Source organism: Callospermophilus lateralis, chromosome 8 (assembly GCF_048772815.1).
Source record: "Callospermophilus lateralis isolate mCalLat2 chromosome 8, mCalLat2.hap1, whole genome shotgun sequence".
In the NCBI taxonomy this organism is placed as follows: domain Eukaryota; kingdom Metazoa; phylum Chordata; class Mammalia; order Rodentia; family Sciuridae; genus Callospermophilus; species Callospermophilus lateralis.
The window spans coordinates 92,243,772-92,270,357 of NC_135312.1; the positions used below are offsets into that span (position 1 = coordinate 92,243,772).

A 26,586-nucleotide genomic window follows, 5' to 3' on the forward strand; every position below is an offset into this window, starting at 1 on the left:
TTTTGTCCTAAATTTGAGTATCCAGAATCGGACCTGCCTCAGTATTTCTGTGGTGTTTTGCCTGCTCATCTTCAGTTTTAGAAGGTAAACTTCATGAGGATGAGGTAGCACACTTGTTTCCAAAGCATGGTTTCCCATTCCCTGAGGGTTCTTATGAATGCCAGCTGAGGATAACAAACTTCATAGTAGTACTTGAGTACTCTGCTTAGCTCCAGTTAGCGCACCTTCCAGGAAGAGGGTGGCAGTGCAGGTTGATTCCACACGTGGTGCCTGCATCGATGGCCATCACTGTCCCACAAAATGCAGCGACACATAACTACTTTTAGAGTTTTAAGGTATATGAAATGTATTTTCTGTCATTAGTATGTGAGATTCTCTGGCCATTGAGTTAATAATGTTTATATGTAAAACTGAAAGGTAAAACAGGAGCCTCCATGGGAGAAGTCAGGGAGTTAGTGAAGGAGAGAGAAAGTAAGTGAAAATCACAACAAAATCCGCATCTCTTGGCTTGTCTATTGAATTGCAAATCATGTCTTGCCCTTGCTTTCTTCTTCCATTTCGGTTACATAATTTTTTTAAAATAATGAAGATGTATAAATAAAGTGTCTTTTTAAGTTTATTATTTGTTTGCTCACCATAATCCTTCTCCTACTGTTAGGCAGTATATTTTCTTTCTAGTGTACTTTGATTTAGGCCTCTTCCTCTTTCCCTGTGTTTCTACATACCACTCCCTCACTTCCCACAGGCCACATGAGTTTCTTTCTGTTGACCGCTCACCCTGTTGTTTCCTGTAGCCTGTGATCCTCGGTGCATATGTATTTCAAGCACAGGTGAACCTGGGCTTTGTACCAGCTGGGTGTTTGTTATGATTGTCATTATCCTTCCTAATAAGATCTAGGCTGCGGGTCTTTGGTCATGAGAATACATTTGATTCATGTGTTCCTGATATGCAATGGAATGAATAAGTATAATGAAAAATGTTGATGTTCATGTTCTTTTTTATTTTTCTCAGTGTGTGCTGTATTTGTGGGCCTTGAAAATTCTTTACCCCAAAACACTGTTTTTACTTCGTGGAAATCATGAATGTAGACATCTAACAGAGTATTTCACATTTAAACAAGAATGTAAGTATACTGTAAGCTTCTTCTTTTTATGCTGTATGTAGTAAATTGTCATTTTAATCAACTAAGAGCACATTACAATGTGATCCATTGCCTAACAGTCAAAAATTTCAAGTGACACTGTTTCATGTTATTGCCTATTTCTTTCTAAGCTTGAGCAGTTATAGGAATTCAAATTTTATTTTCAAGTTAAAAATTCTCCAATTAATATTCAGATTAATATTTGAGTATATTTGAGAATTCAAATTGATATTTGGTATAGTTGATCTTAAGAGGCAAGTAAGTTTCCTTTTTAAACCAGTTAAGCGTACTACTGTTTGAGACAATAATTCTACCCTTAAATCTCACATCACTCAAGAAAAGCAAATGGAGGTCAGACAGAACCTCGTTCCTATTTTTGAATCTGATGTATTCTAACCTCTGATCTACTTTACAAAATTAAAGAGATGGCTTTCTTCTTTAGATATCAAGACTAGGAGCTTGTAGTACATCATGTAATTTCATTTTCTTCCTCTCAATTTTCCCCATTTTCCACTAAAACGTCAATTTCTGTCATGTGTTCATGTATTCAATGGAGCATGAAGACTTCTCTCAAAACATTAGATACAAATCAATAGGGGAAAAGCAATATGCAGTGAGTGAGATATGAATAACTTTAGAAAACTTCTTGCCATCGGCTTTTCTATAAAATTATTCAGTAATATCAGCCAGTTTTATGGCCATCATTCTTTTGGTCTCCAGTTAAGTGTGTATTTTTGTGGTGATATGTCTACAGATGATTAGCCAGAATATATGTAAAAAGTCTCTTCTTTGCTATAAAAAAGTCATAAAAATTATAAAATATGCTTGAGTAATAAAAATATAAAATACCATATTAAGATTTACATATAAATCTTTAAAAGTTGTATTTGATTCTGTTTCAAAATTTTGCAAAGTGTAATTTTATGCTTATCATGTCATATTGGCAAGAAAATGTTAAAAAGAAACAAAACTATTTTAATGCATTGATACTAATGATGAAACCATGAGAGTAAACATTTCACCACGTTTGAAAGGTAAAATAAAGTACTCGGAGCGCGTGTATGACGCCTGCATGGATGCCTTCGACTGCCTTCCCCTGGCTGCCCTGATGAACCAGCAGTTCCTGTGTGTACATGGCGGATTGTCTCCAGAGATCAACACTCTAGACGACATCAGAAAAGTAAGTCCTTTTATTTTCCAAATGTGATACTTTTGTGTGCTTCTGTAATAAATAAAGATATCACTTTCCCTACATTCATCACTAATTGTATCTTTTTGAATTAAAATGATTGAAGGTAGTCATCAGTCTCCTCTTTGTATTAAAGTTTTGTTCTTAAAAGGAAGTTATATTTGTACCTAGAAGATTTTTCATCTCTAAATCCTCAAGGTTTCTCTGTCCATGTGGCATGTATCTTTATAAATATAAAACATTGCCCTTGAGATTTTTTCAAATAATCATTGGATATTCATGATATATTAGGCTAGAAATGGTGCTTTGTCTTTGGGAAAATATCACAAAGTTGGCCTTTAAAATGTGTACCTATTATGTATTTATCTCTACTCTTTATTACTATATTGTAACAGATTAACAATGGCAAAGATAATTTTCTGTTAATTGTATTGAGAGATACGAGAAAAAAAATGGACTTTTTAAGAAGTTTAAAAAAAATTAATTTAGCATTGGCTATTACTATTGTTTTAGCCAGAAAGGAAGATTATTTATATTGAATGTGGAAGCATGCTATGTTTGTTTAATGAGAAAATGTAGTAATATAGCATAGTTTTACATAATATAAGAATCTCTCTTTTATTTCTTTACTTAGCTTTTGAACATTATTGATTACAACAGTGTGAGAAAAAAATAATCAAAAAACTCCACACATTTTTTCTTGATGCCCAAATCCCCAAAAACATATCTTCTTATATTATCTTAAAATAATATTACCTGGAATTATTTTAAGGTATTTGTTTACAAATATATATGGCATTTTATATGTGATGAGAAGACTTTGTTCACTACCAAGCTTCCATTTAGGAAGTCTAAACTAAGATTTCTCTTCAAGAATTCTGAATATTTGAGAACCATATTTATTGTCAAAACTTCCACCCTCTACTTTTAGAGACCTAAGAAACTTTCCTTGTACTTATATCAAAGAAGAAAAGAAAGGTGAAAATAATTCTAATTTTTTTATTACTCCTCCCAGTAATTTTTGCCATAATAATTTGGTCACATTTTTTTTAAATTGCTCTAACTGAATCAGGTTTCTGCTGAGTTTTGTTATAAATATGTTATAAATATTTACTTAAACAAGTAAATATTAAATATGTAATTTAATATTTACTTGTTTAAGCCTTATGTGTTATAAGTAGACTGTAGCTCAAACAAGTGAGGGCCTAATTTCAATGAGTACAGAATTTTTTGCTTGAATATAGATTTACTTAAGATTGATAGTGGACACAACTCAAATTCCAACCCTTGCTTATTATTCCTTAAGTGGTATTTGTTACAAAGATCCCTTGGTGTCACTTGTTGGAATCATTGCCACTTAATTGTTTTTTACATTTCCCTGTGTTTGAAAATTTCAGTGCTTAATCTCAGAAATCTATATGTTGAATAATATTTATCAGTTAATTCCATCAATTGCCTTAATATTAAATTAGTAAATAGTATTTTCCCATAGTGTTTAGTAGAGAAGGAAATCAAAGAGTCATGTGAGCTTTTCGCTTATTAGTAACCTTATAATCAGTTACTACAATAAGTACAGAATGGAAAATGGAATAGGTCAGAGTATAAATAGCTGTAGTTGTTCTGTAATGGGCTTCAGGGATGTGCATTTATGTTTTAGTTAACTTTATCCAGTTTTATGGACTTACTTGGATGAGAAACTTGCCAAGTATCCTAACAGGGAGGATGAGTGAAAAATTCACTCAATATAGCCCTTTCCTTATCTGAACACAGCTGATATATAGATTTATAAAGTTCTGCACCACAAAGAATAAATAAAAAAGATATGGCTATTGAGCTATTTTGTTAAAGATACTATCATGGATAAAAATATAATCTACAAACCTCTACAACCCACACAAAAAATCATTTCTACATGATTCTCATTTGTTGTGTTTCTTTAGTAATTTTTCTTCATGAAACTCATGATGTTGAGGAAATAACTTATTAAATCATGAACATATTTAGATATCATAAATCTCTACTCCCAGGAACTCAGTGTTCTTTAAAAAGCTTATTGATTTTTAGAGAAAAAATATATTTAGGGTAGCAAAGCATACAATTTTTTTTCTATCAGGAGATTTCCATCCTTAAGGTTCAAGTGAGCAGGTGTTAAAATAGTGTTCTAGATAAATTGTAAATTATGCCGGATTTACTTTCCTCCGAGAAAGGAATTACATGATTGTTATTTTTAAAATCAAAGACGGGTACATTAAATAAACCTCTGTTTTCTACTTTACTTGGGTTAATTTTTAAGACACCACTACATATTTGCTTCTGGTCCTCCTAGCAATCTGTCTTTGCTTTCTATTTAAAGTGCTATACAGATATGTTGTTGAAAGGTAATCATGGAGTTCATGTATAGAAAGTTCCTTTATATATGAAGTTAGCCAAATTCTTCTACAACCTGATGGACTCTTCAAATCAGTCACTAAAGGTTTCATGGTACATTGAATAGTTAAAAAAATATACCTGCAATCCCCAGAATTTACTTTTTGGCATATTTCAGATATTCTATACAATTTTATATATATATCATCAAATTCTAAGCTTTGCCATAAAATGATTTTGAGGTTTGCATTTCACTATGTGTCAGAGTTTTTACTACACTTAACTTTATTTCACTTTGTATTTACATATTTTAGTGTAGATGATGTGAGCCTCTAGACTGACTTTTTTCCAGAATATATTCTATATTAGGGTTGCTTTCCCAACCTATGATTGGGAATTTATATTGGTCTGAAAACCTTCCCTCCTCCACTGTTCTACCTCTAGTAATAAATTCTTATTTCTCTGTAAGAAATTATGTATTTGCATGAACAAGCAATATTTTTCTTGGATGAATTGTTTCAAAGACATAAGTTATTTAAATATCTCAAACAAAGTCTACATTTATAATGAATATGGCTCATATAATGGTTGAAATATAGAGGTGTCTTATTGAAAATTTTCATTGGGTGTTGAAAATGTGAAATATTTCCTTATTTTCTTTAGATAATATGAAACACCAGAATATAGAAAAACCATTACTTCATCATCTTGTATGTCCCAGGTGAAATAGAGAATTCTACTGCTTGTCAGCCTAATATTTCAGCTGTCTCTACTGGATTTTTCCAAATAGTCAAGTATTGACTCTGAAGTACATCCATTATTAATGGATTTTCATAATAGTTTTATGCATTTTTTCATTGCAATTAAATTATGATAAACTCAAGTAACGATCTTATCAGATTGTTGGTGGGCTATTATTTCTAGTTATGTTGTTCATACTTCCTAAATGCACCTTTTTAAATTGAAATATGACTTTGATAAACATTTATCACTGAAAATTTTATATAAATGATTCAGGTAAAACTGTAATGTTTTTATATAAATGATTCAGGTAAAACTGTAATGTTCAGAATGTAAGCTAAAGAATGACCCCAAAATTGTAGAATGATTTGATTCCTTATCATTTCTTTTATTTCCTTCTTCCATAGTTGTATGGAAGACTGTGCTTTTGTTAGACATGTGCTTTTGTTAGACACCTAGATGGGCCTTAATGAATTAATATCCATAATGTCATATAGCAAGTAGCTCCTCTTAAAGCATAAGCTTTCTGCTTCCAAAATCCTGTTGTTAATATAAAAAAATCTAATGGAGGAAGTAGGAGGAATCTCCCCAAAGATAATTAACGCTTCTCCTTTCCAAATGAAACACAGATGGAGTCACATTAATTGGCAGTGGCTAAAACACTTGGATAAATAAAATAAGTAAGGAGAGGTAAAGATTAAAAGAGGAGAGGAGAAAGGGAAAAAGAAACTTTGGGGGCTATTGAGACAAGAGAAAGATAAAGGTAATAATAAAGACCAAAAAGAAATAAGCTCATCTGGAGAAAGAAGGAAGGAGTCGGACTTGGCAATGAAGAGGAAAGAAGGAAAGCAGAGGAGAAGTGAGCAGTGGAGTTCACCTATTGGGAAGGAAAGAAGATGGGAAGGAAAGAAGGAAATCAGAGGAGAAGTGAGCAGTAGAGTTCACCTATTGGGGAGAGGCAGGTGGACATGGTTTCCTCTGGTTTTTGAATTCCAAGTTTCCAAAGATTAGTATTTTGCTCTGTCTTCTATTTTTCTTAGTTAGACCGATTCAAAGAACCACCTGCTTATGGACCCATGTGTGATATCCTGTGGTCAGACCCCCTGGAGGATTTTGGAAATGAGAAGACTCAGGAACATTTCACTCACAACACAGTCAGGGGATGTTCATACTTCTACAGGTGAGGACCCAGGGCTCGCCGGTTGGGACAGGTTTGCCTCATAAATGCTGGAATGTAGCAGCCATTGGATTCTTTAATGACATTTGTATAACTCCTTTAGGTAACCAGGATAAGCGAAAGGTTCACTTTGATAGTTTGGCTCAAATGGGTTCTTAGCATTCTCACAATGAAAATATAAATAAATGAATGAATAAATTGATGTGAAATATCATATATATATATATACACACACACACACACACACACACACACATACATAAATACACAATTTCTGTGAAGAATAGAAAAGGCAGAAAAGATCATGTGATGTGAGAGTGGAGAGGCTGCTGAAGAAGATGGTAGGATTAAGTAGAAAATCTGTTCTACTTCAAGAACTCCAGGGGAAAAAAATCCATGACCGACCTTGAGTTTTCATTAAATATGCAATCACATTTAAAAATTTTTACCAGTTCTCATGAATTCAATCAGAAAAATAACTTTCTGTTGGTTAATTAAATTACATTTATATATATATATATATATATATATATATATATATATATATTTTTTTTTTTTTTTTTTCAGTTTGTCAAGCTTCCTCTATAAATTAAAATTAGCAGCTGGATAGGTATATAGGGAATTTATTTTTAGCACCTTGATAACCAAGTTAAAATATTTTTACATTTGCAGATCTCTGGGGATTTATTCATTCCATAGCATTTCAGAACACTTTACAAAGAAATCTACCAAATAATTGGGTTTCTGCATGTGCTCACTGTTTTCTTGACATGTCACCCCAATTTTAGCTCAGTGTATCTGTCTGATTGTCTTCAGTTTCACTAGGATCTCCTGTCTTAGATTTGTGGCTTACATGAAAGTTTAAAGAGGGAAACAGGTTATGAAAAGTTGAGAATTTAAATTCTAGAGTATATCTATCTACCTACCCATTAACTAACTTACACTTTCTTTCCATCTGCTTTCTCTCCCTCTCTCTTCCTTCCTTCCTTCCTTCCCCTGCTCTCTCATTCTCTCTCTCTTCCTCCCCCCTTGCCTCTCTCCTCCATCCTCCTCTCTCTTTCTTTCTTTCCCTTTCTTCCTTCTCTACCTCCCACCCTCCCTTCTTCCTTCCTTCCTTCCTTCCTTCCTTCCTTCCTTCCTTCCTTCCTTCCTTCCTTCCTCCCTCCATCCCTCCCTTCCCCTTCCCCTTCCCCTTCCCCTTCCCTTTCCTTTCCCTTTCCCCTTCCCCTCTCCCTCCCCCATCACTTTACTTTCTTTCTTTCTTTCTTTCCTAAAACCGAATCTGGCATTTCCCCAAAGTTAGGGCTCAATTCCAGGCAGGCAGTTAAGGTAATGGCAGAGCTGGAAGAATTCTGTAAAACACATCCAGTTGCATACCTTCTATCTGTGAATTAAGCAGATATCCTTTGTATAACTTTGATCAGTCTTTTCCATGGTAGAACATTTTGTTTTACATTATTTATATTTATATATAAATATATATATAATTTTACTATGAGGGAAAAGTGTTGTTATTCTTTTGATGTGATTGAGAAATTATAGGTTGTAGGTAGAAAATCATACACTGTGAAGGATTAAAAAAATCTTTTTATACATAGTAATAGAGAGGTTTATTCTAAACTTTTTTATCCAAAAGTTATAATCCACTTCTATGTTTTGAAAATTTGGGCACCAAGTCTAAGGAGCTATTTTGGACAAAATGAAGAAACACGTATAATATTTATGAAAAAATCCTAAAGATTCTTTGCAGTAGTTAATTTAGGAATGATCCTTTATTAAAGATGTTATTTCTAGAGAAAAGTTAAGTATGATTGAAGTATATAAAAGCCAAGTGTTCAATTTTCCAAACCTGGTATTAAATCCCCAATCATACTAGATGTTTAAATTACCTGTGTGATGCCACTGAGTTGTTCTTTATTATCATAGTATCAAACAAAATTCAAACTCTGGATTTTAATAGAGTTCCATTCATTAATTCATAGCATGGCATACTGCCATGAGTTTTCTGCATTAGCTATCCATATAAACCATTCTGAAACAAGTCCCATACTGAACTTACATAAAGTGTAGTATTTTTATTTTGTGAACATATACTCAAAAATGTGTTTAGATCAGGAATAAAATCTATCAACTGGATAAGTTGAGAATTAAGCATGTTTTCAGATTTTATTCTCCACAAAATGATTAAATCATTTCATAGGAGGTTCTTACAGGTATTATAATCTTTTAGCCATAACAAATTATTGTGAGGTTGAGTATTAAAATCTGCAGCTCACAGATTCCAACTATTTGCAGAAAAGTCTAGATTATGTTTTGTCTTAGAAAGATAAAAATGTCTTTCCTGTTCTCCTGGAGCTTTTTGGTCCTTTTGCCTTTAGCAACATCTTGAAAATATTGAGGCCTTTTCTAAGGTGATGGTTTCTACAGTTCATCTAGATGGACACAAGCAAGCCATGAAATTAGTAGAGAAACTTAGCAACAATTACCTGTTCAATTAATTGGAGTAATTTACATATACCACGTCCAGATTTATTTTTCATGTTCATGTATAGTTTGCATATATAACAATATGCAATCCTATCGCTATCTAACATATTATCTTGGTTATGATTGACATTCAAACAAAAGTTATACAGAAAAATACATCAGAAGGATTTTTGTCCCTGAGACTTATTAGACAGGCAAAGTGATGGAGAGGAAAAAATCCATGGGAATCTGTTTTTGCCCCCGTGCTACATTTATTTTTATGATCTTAGAGTTTGCATACTCAAATGCCTATAATGTTCAAGCAGGTAATTGAGCTACTTGAGCAGGCCAAGTGTTAGACTAAAGATGACATAGGAGGAAAAATATTCACTTTCTTGTAAACAAAGGAAAACTGTTGGCAGGATATGGTGCTTAGGTTGTCAATTTGTAGCTCTGCCTTGAATGAATCATATTAGCTTCTTGTTTTGAGTTTTCCTGCTTCAAAATGAGTGAGTTCAGTTCCTTTAAGCGCTCAGTCTTGAAGGACATATTGACAGACACTGTTAGTATTGAAGGCTGCAGTTACATCTCACTCTAATCATTTCTGATTTCTTGATCACAAAGTTTCATCTCTTTACATGCTGCTTAATTTCTCTGCAGCAGTTGACCTTCTTATCATTCCCTTCCCTTTTGAAATTCTTGAATTCCTCCTCCCTACTCCCAACTTATTTTCCTCTAATTTAGCAGCAGATGCTGCCTCTTTCTTTGTCTTCTTCATACTTTTTTTTTTTTAATTCACATTCTCTTCTAGGAACCTGGCTCACTTGCCCAGGTCCACTGTAAACTCTAAACTCTGTGGTTTGCTTATTTAATCTCTGTCTTGCCCTTCATCTCTTTATCTTCCTGGGCTCCAATCCCCTATGTCTATTTGTCTGATGCAACTTTCTGTCTAGGTATTCCATTGTCCTTAACCTGCACTTAACTTGTTTGAAGCAGGTATATACTTCCCACTTGCTTAATCCCCATGGAGATGCCTCCTGGTTTTTTGGAGGTTTTGGTTGTTTAGTTTTAATAGCATTTCAGTCTCCCAGTTATACAGACTAGCAGGTACATTTGCCTTTTCTTCTTATATTGAAATTAGCACCAATCAGACATCATGTCTTATTAAAACTTTCTTTATAATATCACCAATAACTAAACCATCCTGCCTTCTTTCCCTCCCATTCTAAGTTGAAGAAAATTTGGGCAGTTTTAATCTGTTGAAATCACAACAGAGCTCTCTGCTCCCAATTTTATCACTATCCTCTCCCCCCCCCCCCTTCCCTATTTCTACACTTCCATTCATGGGCATCCTTTATGAGAATCCACTCACTTATTCAGTTATTTAACAAACATTGGCTGAGCACCTCTTGTATATGCCCTCTGCTAAGTTGTATAGATGCTCAGAGTCTCTGCCTTTAAGGGAATGATAGTCTAGTAGCAGAGAGCAAACAGCAAAAACAGACCAAGTGCAAGATACATAGTGCCATCACAGGTGTGCAGGCCATTACACACATGCATACAAATACGGAGTTAGGAGTCTTAACCCAAAGACAAGGTGGACTAGGGCTTTAGGCACAGGTGTTACCAGAGTTTGAAAAGATGAAGAGAACATATCCATCCAGTCATGGAGGGGTAGCTCTTACAGGCAAGGAATGTGGGGGAGTTCTGCAAAAATGGCCACTTGGGTTGTTTTACTTCCCTTCTGTTCCCAAATTACATTTAGCTGCTTTGTTGTCACTGAAGCTGAACATTCATATGACTAAGTTGTTCTATTTTTATACATGGTAAACGTATGTACATATGTATACCAAGTTATAGCATGAATAATAAACTTTAATATGTATATTAGACTGCACATAGCAATATGGATGAGTGTCACAAGTATAATTATGAGCAAAAGAGACCAGGTACTATTTACTAATCGTACATGTTATTTGATTCCATCCAAATGAGCTCAGCATCTGAGAAAGCTAATCTATAATGTTAAAAGCCAGGATGATGGATACTTAGTAAGGAAATGATTATGAAGGAGCAGTGAGTTTCTTGGGTTCAGATTATGTTCCCTGTCTTCATCTGAATATTAGTTACCAAGGTGTCCACTCTGCGGAAGGTTATCAAGTTGTAATCTTTTGATTTGTGCCCTTTTCTGTATTGGTTTTTTACTTCAATAAAAAGTTTGCTGTAGGGCTGCAGATGTAGCTAAGTGGTAGAGTGCTTACCCAGCAAACACGAACCCTAGATTGAATCCCTAACATCACAAAATAAAATAAAAAGTTTACCTTCAATAAAGATTGCTTGCCACTCCTGAGGCCGCCTGCAGCCAAGTATAAGTGAGGACTTAAGCTCTGCAGAAGCCTGGCAGGAAAAGTTGGAGCCCTAGTGGGTAAAATCAAATTAGTTGGAGAACCCTGGGGCAAAGAAGAAATACAGCAAGTACTAGAAAAAGATAATCCTGACAGTGTCTTGGAAGACTCAGATCATCCAGGGCTAAGTGCCCATCTACAGTAGATATCAAGAAGCAAGTGAGAATGCAGTAGGGCTGGGAGAGGTTGAGGGTACCTAGGAGGTGGAGGCTGCCAACGAGGTACCTTGGCAAGTGATTGCAGCCTTTCTGCCTCTGCTTTGCTGAAGCATCAGGCAGGAGAGAAACCCTTTGCACCTCTCACCTGCTTAACTGCTTCTCTTGAGGCTACCTCCCCAACTCTGCTTGAACTCTAGTAAGCTGACAGATTGTTGCCAACTGTTTAGGTGGGAAGAGTGGCAAAAACAGTTCATCCCTCTGTTAAGACACTCACTATTGCTGAGGGCAGATATGTGAACATATTTTGCATTACAACATAAGTGATACCTTAGATCTGTGCATTATAAAAGCAGAGGATGCAGCATTTCTGCACTGATTGGGATTGGGGTGTGGGGGCTTTTGGTGAAGGCTTCTCCAGTGAGAAGCATCATTTCACCAATACAGGGCAAAAGAATTCACCTTTCAAGGAGAAAAAAAAATGGAGTGTCTACAAAGATATAACCATAAAACCACATCTTAATAATGCCTGCTGGGTAAAATCATAAAGTCTTCAATCTGAGAGGTTTAATTCAACATCAAAACTATAGTTTAATATGCTGTAGAAAGAAAAAGAGGAGAACAAACAGAACGAAGCTAATATAATGGAGTTGTTTGCTTAGTACCAACTCGGTTTTCCTGCTGTTTTTATCACATTTTTGTCTTTTCTGCCTTCTTCACCTTTGTTCTTACTCAGTCCACATTCTGTCTACCCCTTCTGGATAAGGTTCTACCCCTTTCCCATCTACTCATTCACAAAGATCATTTCCTTGAAGATCTCACATAAAGGAGATTTTTCACGAACAATTCCCTAATTAACTGCAGAACCAAATGCTTTCTTGCTTCATATTGGTTGTATAAAACTTGTGCTATTTTATCTTTATCTTACACACACTCACATACACATATATACACATATATTTTTATGAAGAACCATATATTTTATTACATATAAATATATGGCTTTTCAGCTTGAATATTTTGTTTTGTGATCATTTCCATTAAAAAAGCATAGAAATATTGTAGAATGTTTTGGTTGTTTTTCAAATACTATTTAAGATTTTAATGCACCCTTGGCAAGTATTTCATCAGTAAAGGGAATCTAGGGGATACTTGATATTTTCTAAAAATTATTTAGGAAACTGTGGGTAATTCTTTAAAAGCTTGAGCATTTAATTATGCATATTTTTAAATTTATAATTTTTTTCTTCAAAACGAGTTTTTTCCATGTAAATAATAGAGTATACCTTATATAATACTATTAATCAACAAATTGCTGCTTAGTTAATTTTATTTTTTTCAGGTTTCCATTCAAAGTCATATTTTTTTTATGAGGAAAAACACAGTCTAAACATATTACGGTATCAAACTTAGCATGAATAAAATATATTGAAATTATATTTTCATTAGGGGAGTGTAAATTGTTTCAAAAGGCAGGAGTAGGGGAGAGCCTAACGAAGCCATTTTACACTGGCAAGTGACAAACTAGGCAAGCAGTCCCCATCCAACAATGTAACAAGACAATACACTGTCTTATAAAGCCTCAAAGAAAGCCTCAAAGGCAGTAGGACTATAAAGCGCTCAAGTGATGGGGGAGGAACATTCATTTAGAACATACTCCAATGACACTCCTTAGCTGAGCATTTATAGCTGAAAATGTACCAAACAAACATGCTGTTTTTGAAAGGCCAGCCATTGTCTCTGAAATAAAGATTTATTTTCTCAGCTTATTTGAAATGGGTAGAGACTCACCTTTTCATTAAGTAGAACAGACTTTGAAGACATGGGCTAGTCAGTTCCTGGTCTTAGATACCAGATGGGCACATTCCCACATAGAGGCATAGGCCATCTTCACCAGTCTCTCAGACATACTCCTGACCAATTAGGTGGATGGCTTATTGACCAGGTGGACCTGGGACAGCTAGGAAGTGGGGGCGTCATGCATGTCTCCTTTTTTTCTCTGTCTTGTAACACACACACATACACATACACACACACACACACAGACGTGCACAGAGATCATTTTCAGCATTTGATCCCATTTTTGTTAAAGAACTGAAACTTTGTTACAATCAATTGATGTATAACTCTGTGCCATCTTAGTGGTATTTTTTTTTTTCCTGTTGATGAGGGAATTTATACAAATGTAGCATAGAAAGTACACTCATCATTTTTATGGTAAATTATTTTAGTAGTATAAACAGCTAAAATATTACCACAAAGTGCTATTTTATAATTGATGAATGCTGTCTATTGTATATATAGGTTAGGTTTTAGTAAATATCTGCAGTTTGTTTATGAGTATTGGTTTTGAATTGTCAAAATTCATTTTTATAACACACATTTATCTCATTAAAAACTTGTACAACAGAGATATTGTGATTGTAAAAAAGGTTTCTCAGATTTTAATTTGTAGTTTCAATTTCACGTATAATGGAGTCCTTCGAGTTTGCAACTTTTAAGACAAACATAATAATTGTATATTGGATATATTTACTAAGTCAAGATAAATAAGTTTTGATATGAAGTGCTCTTGATAATATATAATGTACAATTTAAAAATCTTGTGAAGGTCTATAATTTTATTTAGATGTTGCCACAATACAGTCAGCTTAATGTACCTACAATATTAGATCAGCCGAATTTGATTTCCTAGTACACTTACTCTCCTGCATTTCGTAGCTCACTTTTCTGTTGCATACTCGTGCATGCAAGCACATGTACAAACGGTGTCGTGTTTGGGAATATTCAGGTTTCATTCTCATGATATATTTATGTTTCTGTTTACTTTGTATTTAAATGGAAATTTGTAAAAATTGATCATGACTGAGAGGGAACACTCCACTGTTATTATATAATGGCCTGGTTGGTTTTGTTTCCAATTCACATACACCCCCTGTTTGATCATGATTACTGCTATAGGTGCCTTTTCTGCCATAGGACCAAACTGTCCTTAGAGCCAAGAAGCTTGTTTCAGGAATGGTGTATGTTTGATTATGCTCTATCAAACTGGTCTGGATATCAGAGGTGAATATGGGACTCCTGATGACTTGATAACAGATACTTCTCTTTTCTTTTTGTCTCTGGCAGTTACCCAGCTGTTTGTGAATTCTTGCAGCACAATAACTTGTTATCTATACTCCGAGCCCATGAAGCCCAAGATGCAGGGTAAGCACACTTGAGGATTTGGGAAAATTGTACATTGCCCCTTTCTGAAAACTTCCTCCTGTGCTCAGGCCCTGTGGATTCCCTTTTGCCAGACTCACTCCCAGACAGATTTAGGTCTTAAAATGGTCAGTGACAAGGCAGGTAGGGCAGAATCCCTGGTGGTAAAGCCCCTTTTAAAGTTCTTCAGTCTTTAGCTTAAACAAGTCAATTTTCAGCTTTTCTAAAGTACTGTAAGGCAACCTCCTCCCTTATTTTTCCCAGTTCCTACTTTGACCACTGTCTTTTAATTGAGTAAATTACCAGCTACATTTCAGTCTTGGTTGACAAGATGAATGAGAATCTCATGTATATATTTAAAATATATTGCATGTTATATTTTTGTTTTAAAGAATGCTATTCCTGATCACTGTAGAGCTCTAAAGGAAAAAAAAACAAAACATATAGGGACATTTAAACAAAGGAAAAACTCATATGTTCTCAGTAAATAATTACATAAAATTGATTATTGATTGGTAAATTTTTAAACCATAGACCAATTTTCAGAGTTTAGAAAACTAAGAAATGTCAAATATATTCACTTCAGCAGTTCATTAAATCTACATGAGGAAGAAATTAGCATAACAAATTTAGGGTTTGACTTTGAATACCCTTTTCCATTATGCTCCACTGAAAGGCATTGTTTGCCTTTAAATTATTAAAAATGCATTCATTCATATTTTCGATATTGGATTTTAGAACTTTTCTGAAATTGACAACATAGGATACCTACATTGTTTCTAAGAAGCCCCCCCCCACACTCAAGCATGCTCCAGGAACAAAGCAGAAACTTAAGTTCCTTTCAAAGTTAGCTTTTTTTGAAGCAGTTCATCAATAGAGAGAACAACAATCAATTATCTTGATAACTTGTAACCATTATACTTTCAGAAAGTTGTCAATATTTTTGACATAAAATGGTCCAATAAATAAAGCAATATACAAAGACTTGCCACTTATAACCAGGCCATTTTTTTCTATAAGTCTTCAGTACTATATGAAGGTTATATATAAGCATTTTGCCTGGACTGAGTGATTTCTTTCCAAAGAATATCTGATTAAATCTATGGAAATTTATATCTGATTAAATTTTTGGACATCTGTAGACTGTTTCCATTTTAGAATTTTATTTATTACCAAGCTTTGCTGGTGTCTGCAAGTTAAAGATTATTGTCTCAGCAGGGTAATATTTAATCAATCAGTACTAAAACAGACCAGCCATAAGAACTTTGGAAATAAACCAGCAATCCAGTGACATTTTTCTACTAAAACAAAACTAATTTATAAAATAGCACTATACTTCTCAAATAATCAGGACATCTTTTCCATCAGGGCAAAAAAGCATCTCATGAATTCTATGAAATAGATGTAAGGAATACCCACTTAGAAGCATGGTTAGAAAACAAAATTTTATCATTTTCTTGGTGTCTTGCATTTGTTATTTCTGGTAGATGAACTGTGCCTTATATAGCTGGGTTCTTAAAGTAGTTCAAATAGTACCTTTTGATAGGTAGCCATTTTAAAATTTATAAGTTTAAAAAGACTTCGATTTTTTTTCTTTTTGAAACTATTCAGGTATACTACTTTTCTCTGAAGAAAACAACTAGTAAAATCTTCTTAAAGTATTCTAGAAGCATTTTGTTTATGGAACTGAGCTTTGTCAAGGGGAAAAAGATCAGTGTGAAAGACAGTAGTAACACTATTAATCCTAACACCTTGACTTTGTATACTGAAGCTGGCTATGTGTACTCGACAACAAAAAGAAACAAAAAACTGGATGACATATTCACAATTTCCCCAAGGAGGGATTCATCAATTGCTCATTTTCAATTAAAAAGTCCTGTTGATATTAATTGATTCACACAACACATTTTTAAGTAAGCAAATAAACTGTGGTTTTCCACAAAATCCTGTCTTCCCCAGAGGTTTGCTGAATTTAGAACATATCTGTTTGGAAATTATACATGATTGTATGTTTTCATTGTCACTCCTGAAATGGATTATAAAAGACTTCAGAGAGAATATTTTATTTAATATTATGTAATTGAATCCTTTTTGAAAGATAGAAATTAATTTTCATTTAAATTTCTATTTCCAGATCTGTAATTTGATATCACCTTTTTTGCACACTAACCTTTTTTTTTTTTAACTCATATTTGTTGTTTTAGGTATCGCATGTACAGGAAAAGCCAAACAACAGGCTTCCCTTCTCTAATTACAATTTTTTCAGCACCAAATTATTTAGATGTATACAATAACAAAGGTAAGACCTTTTTAAACTCTTCTTGAGGTCTTGTATAACATGTGCAATTAATCTTTAACTTGCCTTATTTTGATTTGGTTTTAAGGATTTTTAACCATTTATTTTTCTCTTACTTTTTTAATTTTTGTTTGATGCCAATTTTGTGATTCCACATGGAGACACATTTGATCAGTGGTGGGGTCCAGGCACTGGTACCTTTAAAATATTTTTCAAGACATTTCTAAAGTCTGTAAAGAATATCAGCTGCTGCTCTGGCAGTTAGAGATATTTTAAAAAAACAATGAAAGGTAATCTAATATCATGGTCCCTAAAAAGGATGTGTATTTGAATAAGAGTAGTGAGATCCTGTGTATAAATGATCAGCAAAAAGGTGTGCAGCATAAAGAAACTATAGCTTGAAATTCAAGTTCAAATTGTATTTATTGAGCACCTACCAAGAGTCTTCTTTCTAGGCAAGTATGGATTCATTTCTTAAAAAAAATAAAGAATAAGTAAAAGTAAGCTCCAAGGTAAATATTATTAGCTTAATCTCCCCCTTTTTGATATGCAGAATGAATCCCTGTGGTTAATTGCCTTGCCTGAGGTCACTCATTTAGGAAGTAATGAACTGGGATGAAACCTAACCATCAAGTTCAGTGACCTGCACTTGCTTTCTGAAATTCCATATTCATTATGCCTGGAGGTGGTGAGGGGGAAACTGGGAAACAAGAGGACATTATTTACTCACTGTGGAAAAAAAGAGGAAAAGCAAGGGATCCATTATTACCCTCTTTCATAAAGGTAGTTTCTTAATTTGGAAATCATGATGTTATAGGTATGTCAGGATAGGTGATCAAATGCGGAAGTGACATGACCTCTAGTTGATATTGGTCTGCACATTACATGGGTATCAAGTCTGAGTAGAACTTTCAGAGATGAAGAGAAATGGAGACCAGAAGGGAAAACTCAATCAAGCCGTAGTCCAGGAAAAGCAGAAAAAGGCAGCCTGGTTTCTGAGTCAGTCTGAAAACTCCTATAATTAGGAGCCATTCCCATGCATAAGTCAGGTATGATGGATGTCTTCCTGCCTTGTGTACAGGATGCCTAATAGGGGCTTTCACCTCCAGTATTCCCAAGTGCCTGCTGAGTGTTCTGTCTTTAATAGGTTGTTGCCTTGGTTTCTGGTGTTCCACTTTCCCTGGCTAGTACTTCCCACTTCCTTCTTCTCAGAGATAGACCATGACCTTCATATATTCTGGAGCTCTCAGGGATCTTCCCACAAAAGGCAAATCTGGTGTAATCATAGTGCTGCCCCACCTCTCCTCCTGTTCCTTACTTCTCCCTCCACACACTTGCTCTTTCCTACAGATGGAGCCTACAACCCTCCCACTCCCTTCCCAAGAGCCCAGAGAGAGACATCTGCTGGATGGAGTTTGCCATCACTGTACAATCTTTTTCATGGCTATATGGACAGTTATGGCCCCCTTTTCTGTACTCAGGAACATAATTATCAGTAGACACAGTGCGGTTTCTGTCACACTTGAGGGTGGCAGGGAGCACAAGACAATTCTAGAAATGAGGTGCTGCCTCTTGTGGCATGAAGTTTGCAAAGTCAAATAACATGTGTCCTCTGCAGGCCATGTGCTTGTGAGGCAGTTGACAAAGCAAGATTTTAGTGGCTTACTAAAAATATAAGACATAATGTGATTTAGCTGAAACCAAGGGACTCAATATGAAATACATTTGACAAGGGGTAATTTTCTGGAATGGTCAGAGAAGTCCTTGTTTGAGATAAAATATGACCTGAATCATAAATATTGGCCAGTGTTTGGTGAGAAAGAGGAAAACACAAAGTCAAAACAAGTGAATTTTTTTTTAAAGCAGCAAATACTTTGTATATAAAATCAATTCCCAGGGTTTTCAATCTTGCTCTATAGAGGGCACCTGAAGTAGCACCAAGCAGTTTAAGAACTCAGTAGGTCGTATTACACATCCCATCAGGATCCTATAATTTTTCTTAGGTGTGTAAAATATGAACACGAGTTTTTATTATTCTATGTCATTTAAATTTTGTTCTATTAAACCTAGGGAAAGGAACACCCAAAAAGTTATGTTCTTTTCAGAGACTGATTGCTAAGTAGCATGTACAAACAAGGTTTCTAGCAATTAAACAAAAATAGAATAATAAAAATTAAAATGGGATTTTATTCCGTAAGAATGGTCTTGCCTCTTTTTGCTTTTTCTAATCGTAGGTAATATGATTTTTGTTAAGACCAAAACCACTCGTCACATATAGTGTATGTTGCTTCTTTGTATATGGTTCTGAGATAACAAGGTAGGAACTTAAAAACACGTGTGTTTTTAAACACACACACACACACACACACACACACATACAGGTATCAGGGCACAGCTATTTTTGAGTTTTGAGACTGTGTTGTTCTTTATTCTTTCCTCTTGCCTTAGGGTAGAGCAGTCTTTTAGGAAGGAGATAGAAGTGTTTCATTTTGGGAACCTTTTCATAAAACAAGAAAGTCTCCCAAGAGAAAAGGATAAACTGATAGGAAAAAGAAAGACATATTCTTCAGTTAGAACATAATTTCAAAAGACTTTTGTGTAAATTTTCTGAAGCACTTTAAAGCTATTATGCTAACAGTGTGTACAGTATCTGGGAGTGGGAGTCAATTATTCACAGCTAAAGTGAAGATTATTCTTTTTGAATAAAATCAGTGTTAACTAGAATATTAAAAAGCAGTGCAATGAAATTGGGTTGAGAGATCCTCCAAAATACAATTAATAGAAAAATAACACTGAAAAGTCTCTGAGTTAAACATCTGATTCTTAGAGATGGATGACCATAAAGGATTCTGGAATTATAACCCAATAGTTATGTTATGGTTTGATTTGTAAAGCTCCTGCAGATTTAGACAACAGTGATTCTCTCTGACAAAATAAAAGTATGTTTGTTCTGCCATCTTAATTTAAAAAAGTAATAGTTGTGATCAGATGTGTATTTATATATCCAATAGTTCTGATTAGTAATCCTTAATGGCTTATAGCTAATAAGAAATGCTTGGAAAGTGAGGACTGAGTGTTCCATCTCTTGGTGAACCCCACATTAATTCTGTCAGCTCTTATCCTTTGCAGTCGGCTGTAACATAATTGTTTTCTCACTGGTCTCCCTGCTTCTGTTTCCTCACTCTGACAACTGCAAGATGCCAGGGCAAAAGATGTAGGTTTGAATCACATTAAACAAATAACTCATTTCGATTTATTGGATGTGCAGTGCTATCTCTGTAAAATGAGGGAAAATGTTCTTTTGTGACTAATACATGGAATTGCTTTGAAACAAAGTGCTATGCAATATTAAGATATTATCATCATTGAATATGTTAGGTTATTATTATGCCACATGTTAGTTCAGGGCTTCACTAAAGCTGGCAGGAAAAGGCTGCTTCTCTTCAGCTTTTTACTTATCATTTCACTATATATTATTTTACCTACCTTATGACCTGCCTCTTCACTTCAGAGTGAACCCTTTACTGTAGACAACTTGTTCTGCTCATTTCCCTCAACAACTTTTGACTTTCCATCTCTCCATCTAAAATGCTTGACTTGCACCCTGCCCATCTAGGTAGATTAGACCCTTTCCATCTCTGTTTTCATGAAGACCCCCTTTGAATGTTTTCAATGCCAGTCATTTTTTTCTTATACATATCATATATTTTTAGTTAGTTTTCCCATAAATTCCAGTTACATGCCAACCATTTATTTATTTTTTATTTGAAATATGAAGCTTTTGAATTAACATTGTACATGGTACATTGATATTGTGAAGCCAGACTGTGTACATTGTACCTGGTAGGCAGTTGATACATGAATCGATTGGAGCATTTTTCTTCTAGGAATTAATAGAAGACAGTGCCCAATAAGTGCCCTATCAGTATTGACTCAGAGATTTTTTTTTTATCTCACTTGAAATTATTGCCGTAATCAGTGCCAATACCCTTTCCAAATTGGAGTTAAACATTTGCAGAGCACTTTGTGCATTTGAATTGTTTTTCTTCTGTGAATCTGATCCCTAAAGAAAAAGTTATTTCTTAATTCTTTAAATATACCAGATGAAAAATGAAGTAATGAAACATAGTTTCATTTTTTTCTTCATAATTTGCCTCCTGGAAAAATGGCTTCAACCATATCCATACACCAATACAACAAACTTTTACCAAAAACTTGGTATACCTCAAGTACCATACTAGGTGTTGGGAATATAATTTAAACAAGGCAGACATAGTCTTTGCCCCAGTGTGCTTTATAATCTTGCAATGTGATAGATATTAAGTAAATAATTCAACCAATCAATATTAAAGAATATTTGGAAAATGCTACAAAGAAAAGAGTAGTATTTGGAAATTAGTCTATGGGAACAGAAGAGCTTAACTGAGAAAGTGAAATTTAAGAGTACAATCACTTAGAATTCAGAAATACTGTGGCAGATGTAAACACTGCTTTAAAATTTTTAGTTTGTACAAATACTCTAATGAACCTCTGGAAAAATGTGTTTTACACCTGATTAAAAAAAAGAGCAGGTCCTTTTTCTCTCTACAGAAACACCTATGCTTCAAAGGAATCTAATTTAGATTGCATAGGATTTCCATGTGGGTCAAGTTTTCTATAATTCTTGGGTGGGTGGGTGAGTGGGTGAGCTAATGGATATATAGAATATATTTAGATAAATGTAATCATATATACCAGAGGTTTAAAACTATTTCAGGTACTGACAGTAAAATTAAGGAAATTTATTAAATGAAACATATTTTGGGTTGAGAGGAAAATATAAATAGCAACCAAACTAATATAGCAATCAAGACCAGAGATTAAAATGACAGCCAAGGGAATAAATGAATTTAATATTAAAGTACTTGGTAAGTGAGAGCTGGAAAATTGGATTTAGAAGATGGAAAAGAAGAATATAATTTACTATAATTTTAAGATGCAAAGGTCCTTTTTTTTTTTTTTTTCTTTTGGTATCAGTGATTGAACCCAGGGGCACTTAACCACTGAGCCACAGCCACAGCTCTTTTTATTTTTTCAATTTTGAGACAGGGTCTCACTAAGTTGCTCAGAGTCTCTCTAAGTTGCTGAGGCTAACTTTGAATCCTCCTCCTGTGATCCTCCTGCCATAGCCTGCTGAGTCACTGGAATTACAGGAATTCACCACTATGCACAGCTAGGTCTACCATTTTTTAGAGGGGTACTGGAGATTGAACTCAGGAGCACTGAACCACTGAGCCACATCCCCAACCCTATTTTGTATTTTACTTAGAGACAGGGTCTCACTGAGGTGCTTGATGCCTTGCTTTTGCTGAGGCTGGCTTTGAACTCAAGATCCTCCTGCCTTAGCCTCCTGAGTCGCTAAAACTATAGACATGCATCACCAGGCCTGGGAAAAATCTGTTGAGATATTTAGATTTTTTTCAATTATACAACTTAGAAGAATTGCTGATTAATAAAAAGCATTAGTATGTGTGTGTGTTACCAAAATATGACATTTTCAATAACCTCAAATATTTTCCAAGAAGATAACATTGATAAATAAAAAGAGGATTCTTATTTGGCAGAAAAATGCCATTATAATAAGTGCAGAGTCCGAAGCCTGTCAAGTTTGGTCGTAACATTTATCATTGACACAAACATTTTTCAAGCATTTTTTGTGTCCTTAAAACCACAGGTGTAAATAGGATTGCTAGTTGTTTACACTTTGGATAAAATTGATACAGAGGGTTTTTTTTTCCCATGGCTGCAGTTTTGCCAGCTCTTGATTTTTTTCCCACTATCTCTAAAACTCTTCTTAATTGGTTTTGCGTGACTCTTTACCTCAGGTCGCTTATTTTAATATTTAAAAATTGTAAACGTATATTCATGGCAGTATTTTGTTATTTGATGTTTGCTGACAAATTGTAAGCCTAGTGCTTCACTTTCTGTTTTGTTTTGCTTCTGGGTTTTTTTTTTTTTTTAATCTTAAGAAAAACAATATGTAAAATACTTTCCCTCAAAAAATTCATTTTTTGGATTTATTCAATAAACATTGTTATTCTTTAGCCCTAGGAGTATCTTACAATTATACTCACTGTTTTCTTAATAACTATTAAAACTAAGAGGATCTACCAAGAAAAAGTGTAGAATATAAGAATTTATGAGGGGCCAAGCAGAAACTATGGGCAAAAACTCAATGTTAATTCTTTTATCATGAATATAAGTTCATAGAAAAGAAAAGAAATTGATGTAGACATTTAAGGCTGAACAGCGTTTGAGATTAGGAAGTTTTGATCAGTTTTATCTGAGAAGGACAGATAACATTCATTGGAGAGGTTTCGGCAGAGAGCTTCTATTCACTGACTTCAAATCCAGGACCCCTCAACATGTGGAATTCGTCCGTCTTTGATTGTTACCTTTTCTTTTCCATTGTCATTTCTGTTGTCACTGTGAATGATACAGCTGAATATATTTCTTTAGAATCTGAAGTTGGTAATGTGTCTTGTAAATGTTAGTATTTCCCTTGATTTTGATAGCATACTATGCATATGCTATTTACTTTATTCCTACGAATAGCCAATAATACCAGTAACAGCATTGTTTTAGTCCTTACCATGTGCAGACACTGCTGAAAGTGTTTTCTATGTCTAAATGTATTTACTCTCTCGACAGCCCTATGAAGTACCTTATAATCTTGATTAGATAGTTGAAAAGCTAGGGCACAGAGGGATTGCACATTTTCCCCAGGGTTCACAGAAGCTGGTCACAGAGAGCACTGAGATGGAAATTCAGCCTGCTGCCTCCAGAGTCAACCTATTAACCTCTGTCCTTAGCTTTGCTGTATGAAAGATCTCAGGGCAATTTTCACAGGGAAAAGCTCTTCAAATCATGGCTCTGTTGTGTTTAGGTGACTCTAACTGTTCTTCAGTGTGAAAAGAAAAGCTTTTGAAATGAAAAGTCATTTATTATCACTTCAAAATTATGTGAGTGCTAGGTATCCAAATTTTTCCATTAATAAAAAAATGTAGTAAGAATACTCTTTGCATTTTTTAAATAAATAATTCATCTCTCCCTTTAAACTGTAGCCCCTCAAGCACTTACACTTGTGTCTTTATTTATTCAGTTCCAATGCATAAGTGTCACTGCCGCGGGCCACTTTTTAAGTAGGTTGGTTTTAGTCCAGTATGCTCTTGCTTTCATTTAAACATTGAATTAATGGAAATAATGGTAAAATAGAAAACTAGCCACTGAGATTTAATGTTTATGAGTTATTCTCAGTGTATATTTCTACTTCATTAATCTACAAGTAATCTATGTACCTTTGCTCTAATAAATAATAATAATACATAACCTTCTTGGTAAAGTAACTGTGGACCTTCAACAAAGTGATAATGTGAGTAAAATATTTATTTTTCACAGGGGTTTGTCTATAGAATTACTGGATTTCAGATCTCACAATTATGTGGGACCTTAACTGAAACAAAGGCCCTACCTTCAAGCTGAATGAAGCCTCCATACATTTTCACAAAGATTCACTGTCAGATGTCCTTTTGTCCCTTGATCAGGAACAACCAAGAAATGTGTCTTGAGACATTGAAATCCTTTTTTTCTGATAGATCTGATAGTCAAAAGATTCTTACAATGGATTGAAACTACTACTCTAGAAATCTAATTCACTACAAAGCATTTATTGGGAAGAGGGACAGTATAATATAAGTAATGTTAAAGACTTGAATTAATAGACTGTCACTTTATATTCATTATATAGAAATTCTAGACCTGCCAAAGTCCATTATTTCCATGGGAAACAATGTTGATAGCAAGTGTATGGACTAACACTAACTCAGTACCAGGAATATCTTAAGAGATACCAATCTAAATGTAAGCTACCAATGTAAGCTATGGCTCAAGGCTTAATACCAAAGACAAGATTGAAAGGTGGTTCTGTTATGGATCTGTGGTTTCCAGGTGCCTCCCATCAGGACACACTTACCCTTACTTTACATTTGGATATGTAAGTATCACCTGCACTGAATGACAGCAGGCCAGGGGCACAGTGCTTACTGTGACCTTGCATCTCCTCCAGAATCTTAAAGTTTCTGCCAAAGCTCTATGTTCTTAGTTTGGACTTACATTGGCCTCCTCTGAGCATTATAATAATATGTATTAGAACATAAAACAGTATGGAAGCTGAAACTGGTAAAGAACTCATCAGTAATTCTTTCTTGTTAACAAAATACATGTACTGGAAGAAATTCAATTTTCTGTGTGATTTTGGTGGTAGTAGTGATGATTCACACTGTTTGACTTGATTTGAGCTAAATCCCAGGATAACTTTTTGGCCCCAGATTCTCTGCATCCCAGTATATAGATGTGACCCATAAGGTGGGATTATAAAATGGCAAGCTATCAAATCAGACTGATATCTCCTCCTTAAGGAATTTGAAACTGACATATGGCACTTCACATTTCTCAGGTGACAAGTATTTCATCTGATCATATCTGTTATCATGTATATTGATCATATATTAGATTCAATCTTTGTACATGAAAAGTAGGAGATCAAGTTATTATCATTTCCATTTTACATGTTGGGAAGGTAAAGCTGAAATAAGGAGAAAATAATGTTCATGCAATTGCTATGACAGAGCCAATATTACTTGATTTCCATTACATACCCCTGCAATTTGAAATCAAAGAGTGTGGCCTCTGATGTGGCACAGTGCCTTTGTTTTCTAAATTCCTTCATGTTCCCCTCAGACTCCTGTTCATACAGAGAGTTAGTTATGTGATTAGTATTCCGGAAAGATCATATTCTATGTTTCTGAAAACTTCTTTTATCTTTTTTCCTACCTTTTTTCTTTCTTCTTCTCCTCTCCCTCTTGTCCTTGCTTTCTCTTTTCTTTTCTTGATCTTTTCTTCAACCAACCCAATCGACCATCAACTATATGCCAGATCTAGTATATAACCCTGTAAAAGCATCAAAGGGATTTATGCCTCTTCATTTCTTCCCTCCTCTTCCTTTGACCGCTTTACTCATGTTTCTGTATTTGAATAATAATCTGGTCTGTAATTTGCTAATGCTGTATTAAAAAGGGAAGCACATGTTCTTGAATGTGCATGAGATATGCTTGAACACACCAACACGTGTAAGTATAAGATCGACTCAAATTATTTCACAGAAATAGTTAGTGTATCCCCCTCCTTGGTGTAGATAAGATAACATTAACCAAATTTTATGAAGGAATCTTGTAAAAAAGCTAAAGCAGTTGTTGTAGGCACCATGAAGCTGACATATATAAGGATAAAAGGTATATAAAGGTTGAGAAGATTTTCCCACTGGATGAAGTAATAGGAATAGGGCTAAGGCTAAGTCATAAAAGTATGATATGTGGTGACACAAGTGTGCCCTTGGCACATACAAAT

The 26,586-nt window shown here is 34.5% G+C and overlaps 1 protein-coding gene across 2 annotated transcripts in view; it reads left to right on the forward strand.

The window, feature by feature from the left end:
• The window catches only part of Ppp3ca (protein phosphatase 3 catalytic subunit alpha), a 308,796-nt gene that overhangs the window by 237,490 nt on the left and 44,720 nt on the right, over nt 1–26,586 (forward strand). For both annotated transcript variants that reach the window (XM_076865379.2, XM_076865380.2), the window contains exons 4-8: nt 1,013–1,124; nt 2,177–2,322; nt 6,480–6,619; nt 14,772–14,849; nt 17,051–17,145. In XM_076865379.2, coding sequence (XP_076721494.1) covers nt 1,013–1,124; nt 2,177–2,322; nt 6,480–6,619; nt 14,772–14,849; nt 17,051–17,145 — 571 coding nt within the window. The remainder of the gene's footprint in view (nt 1–1,012; nt 1,125–2,176; nt 2,323–6,479; nt 6,620–14,771; nt 14,850–17,050; nt 17,146–26,586) is intronic.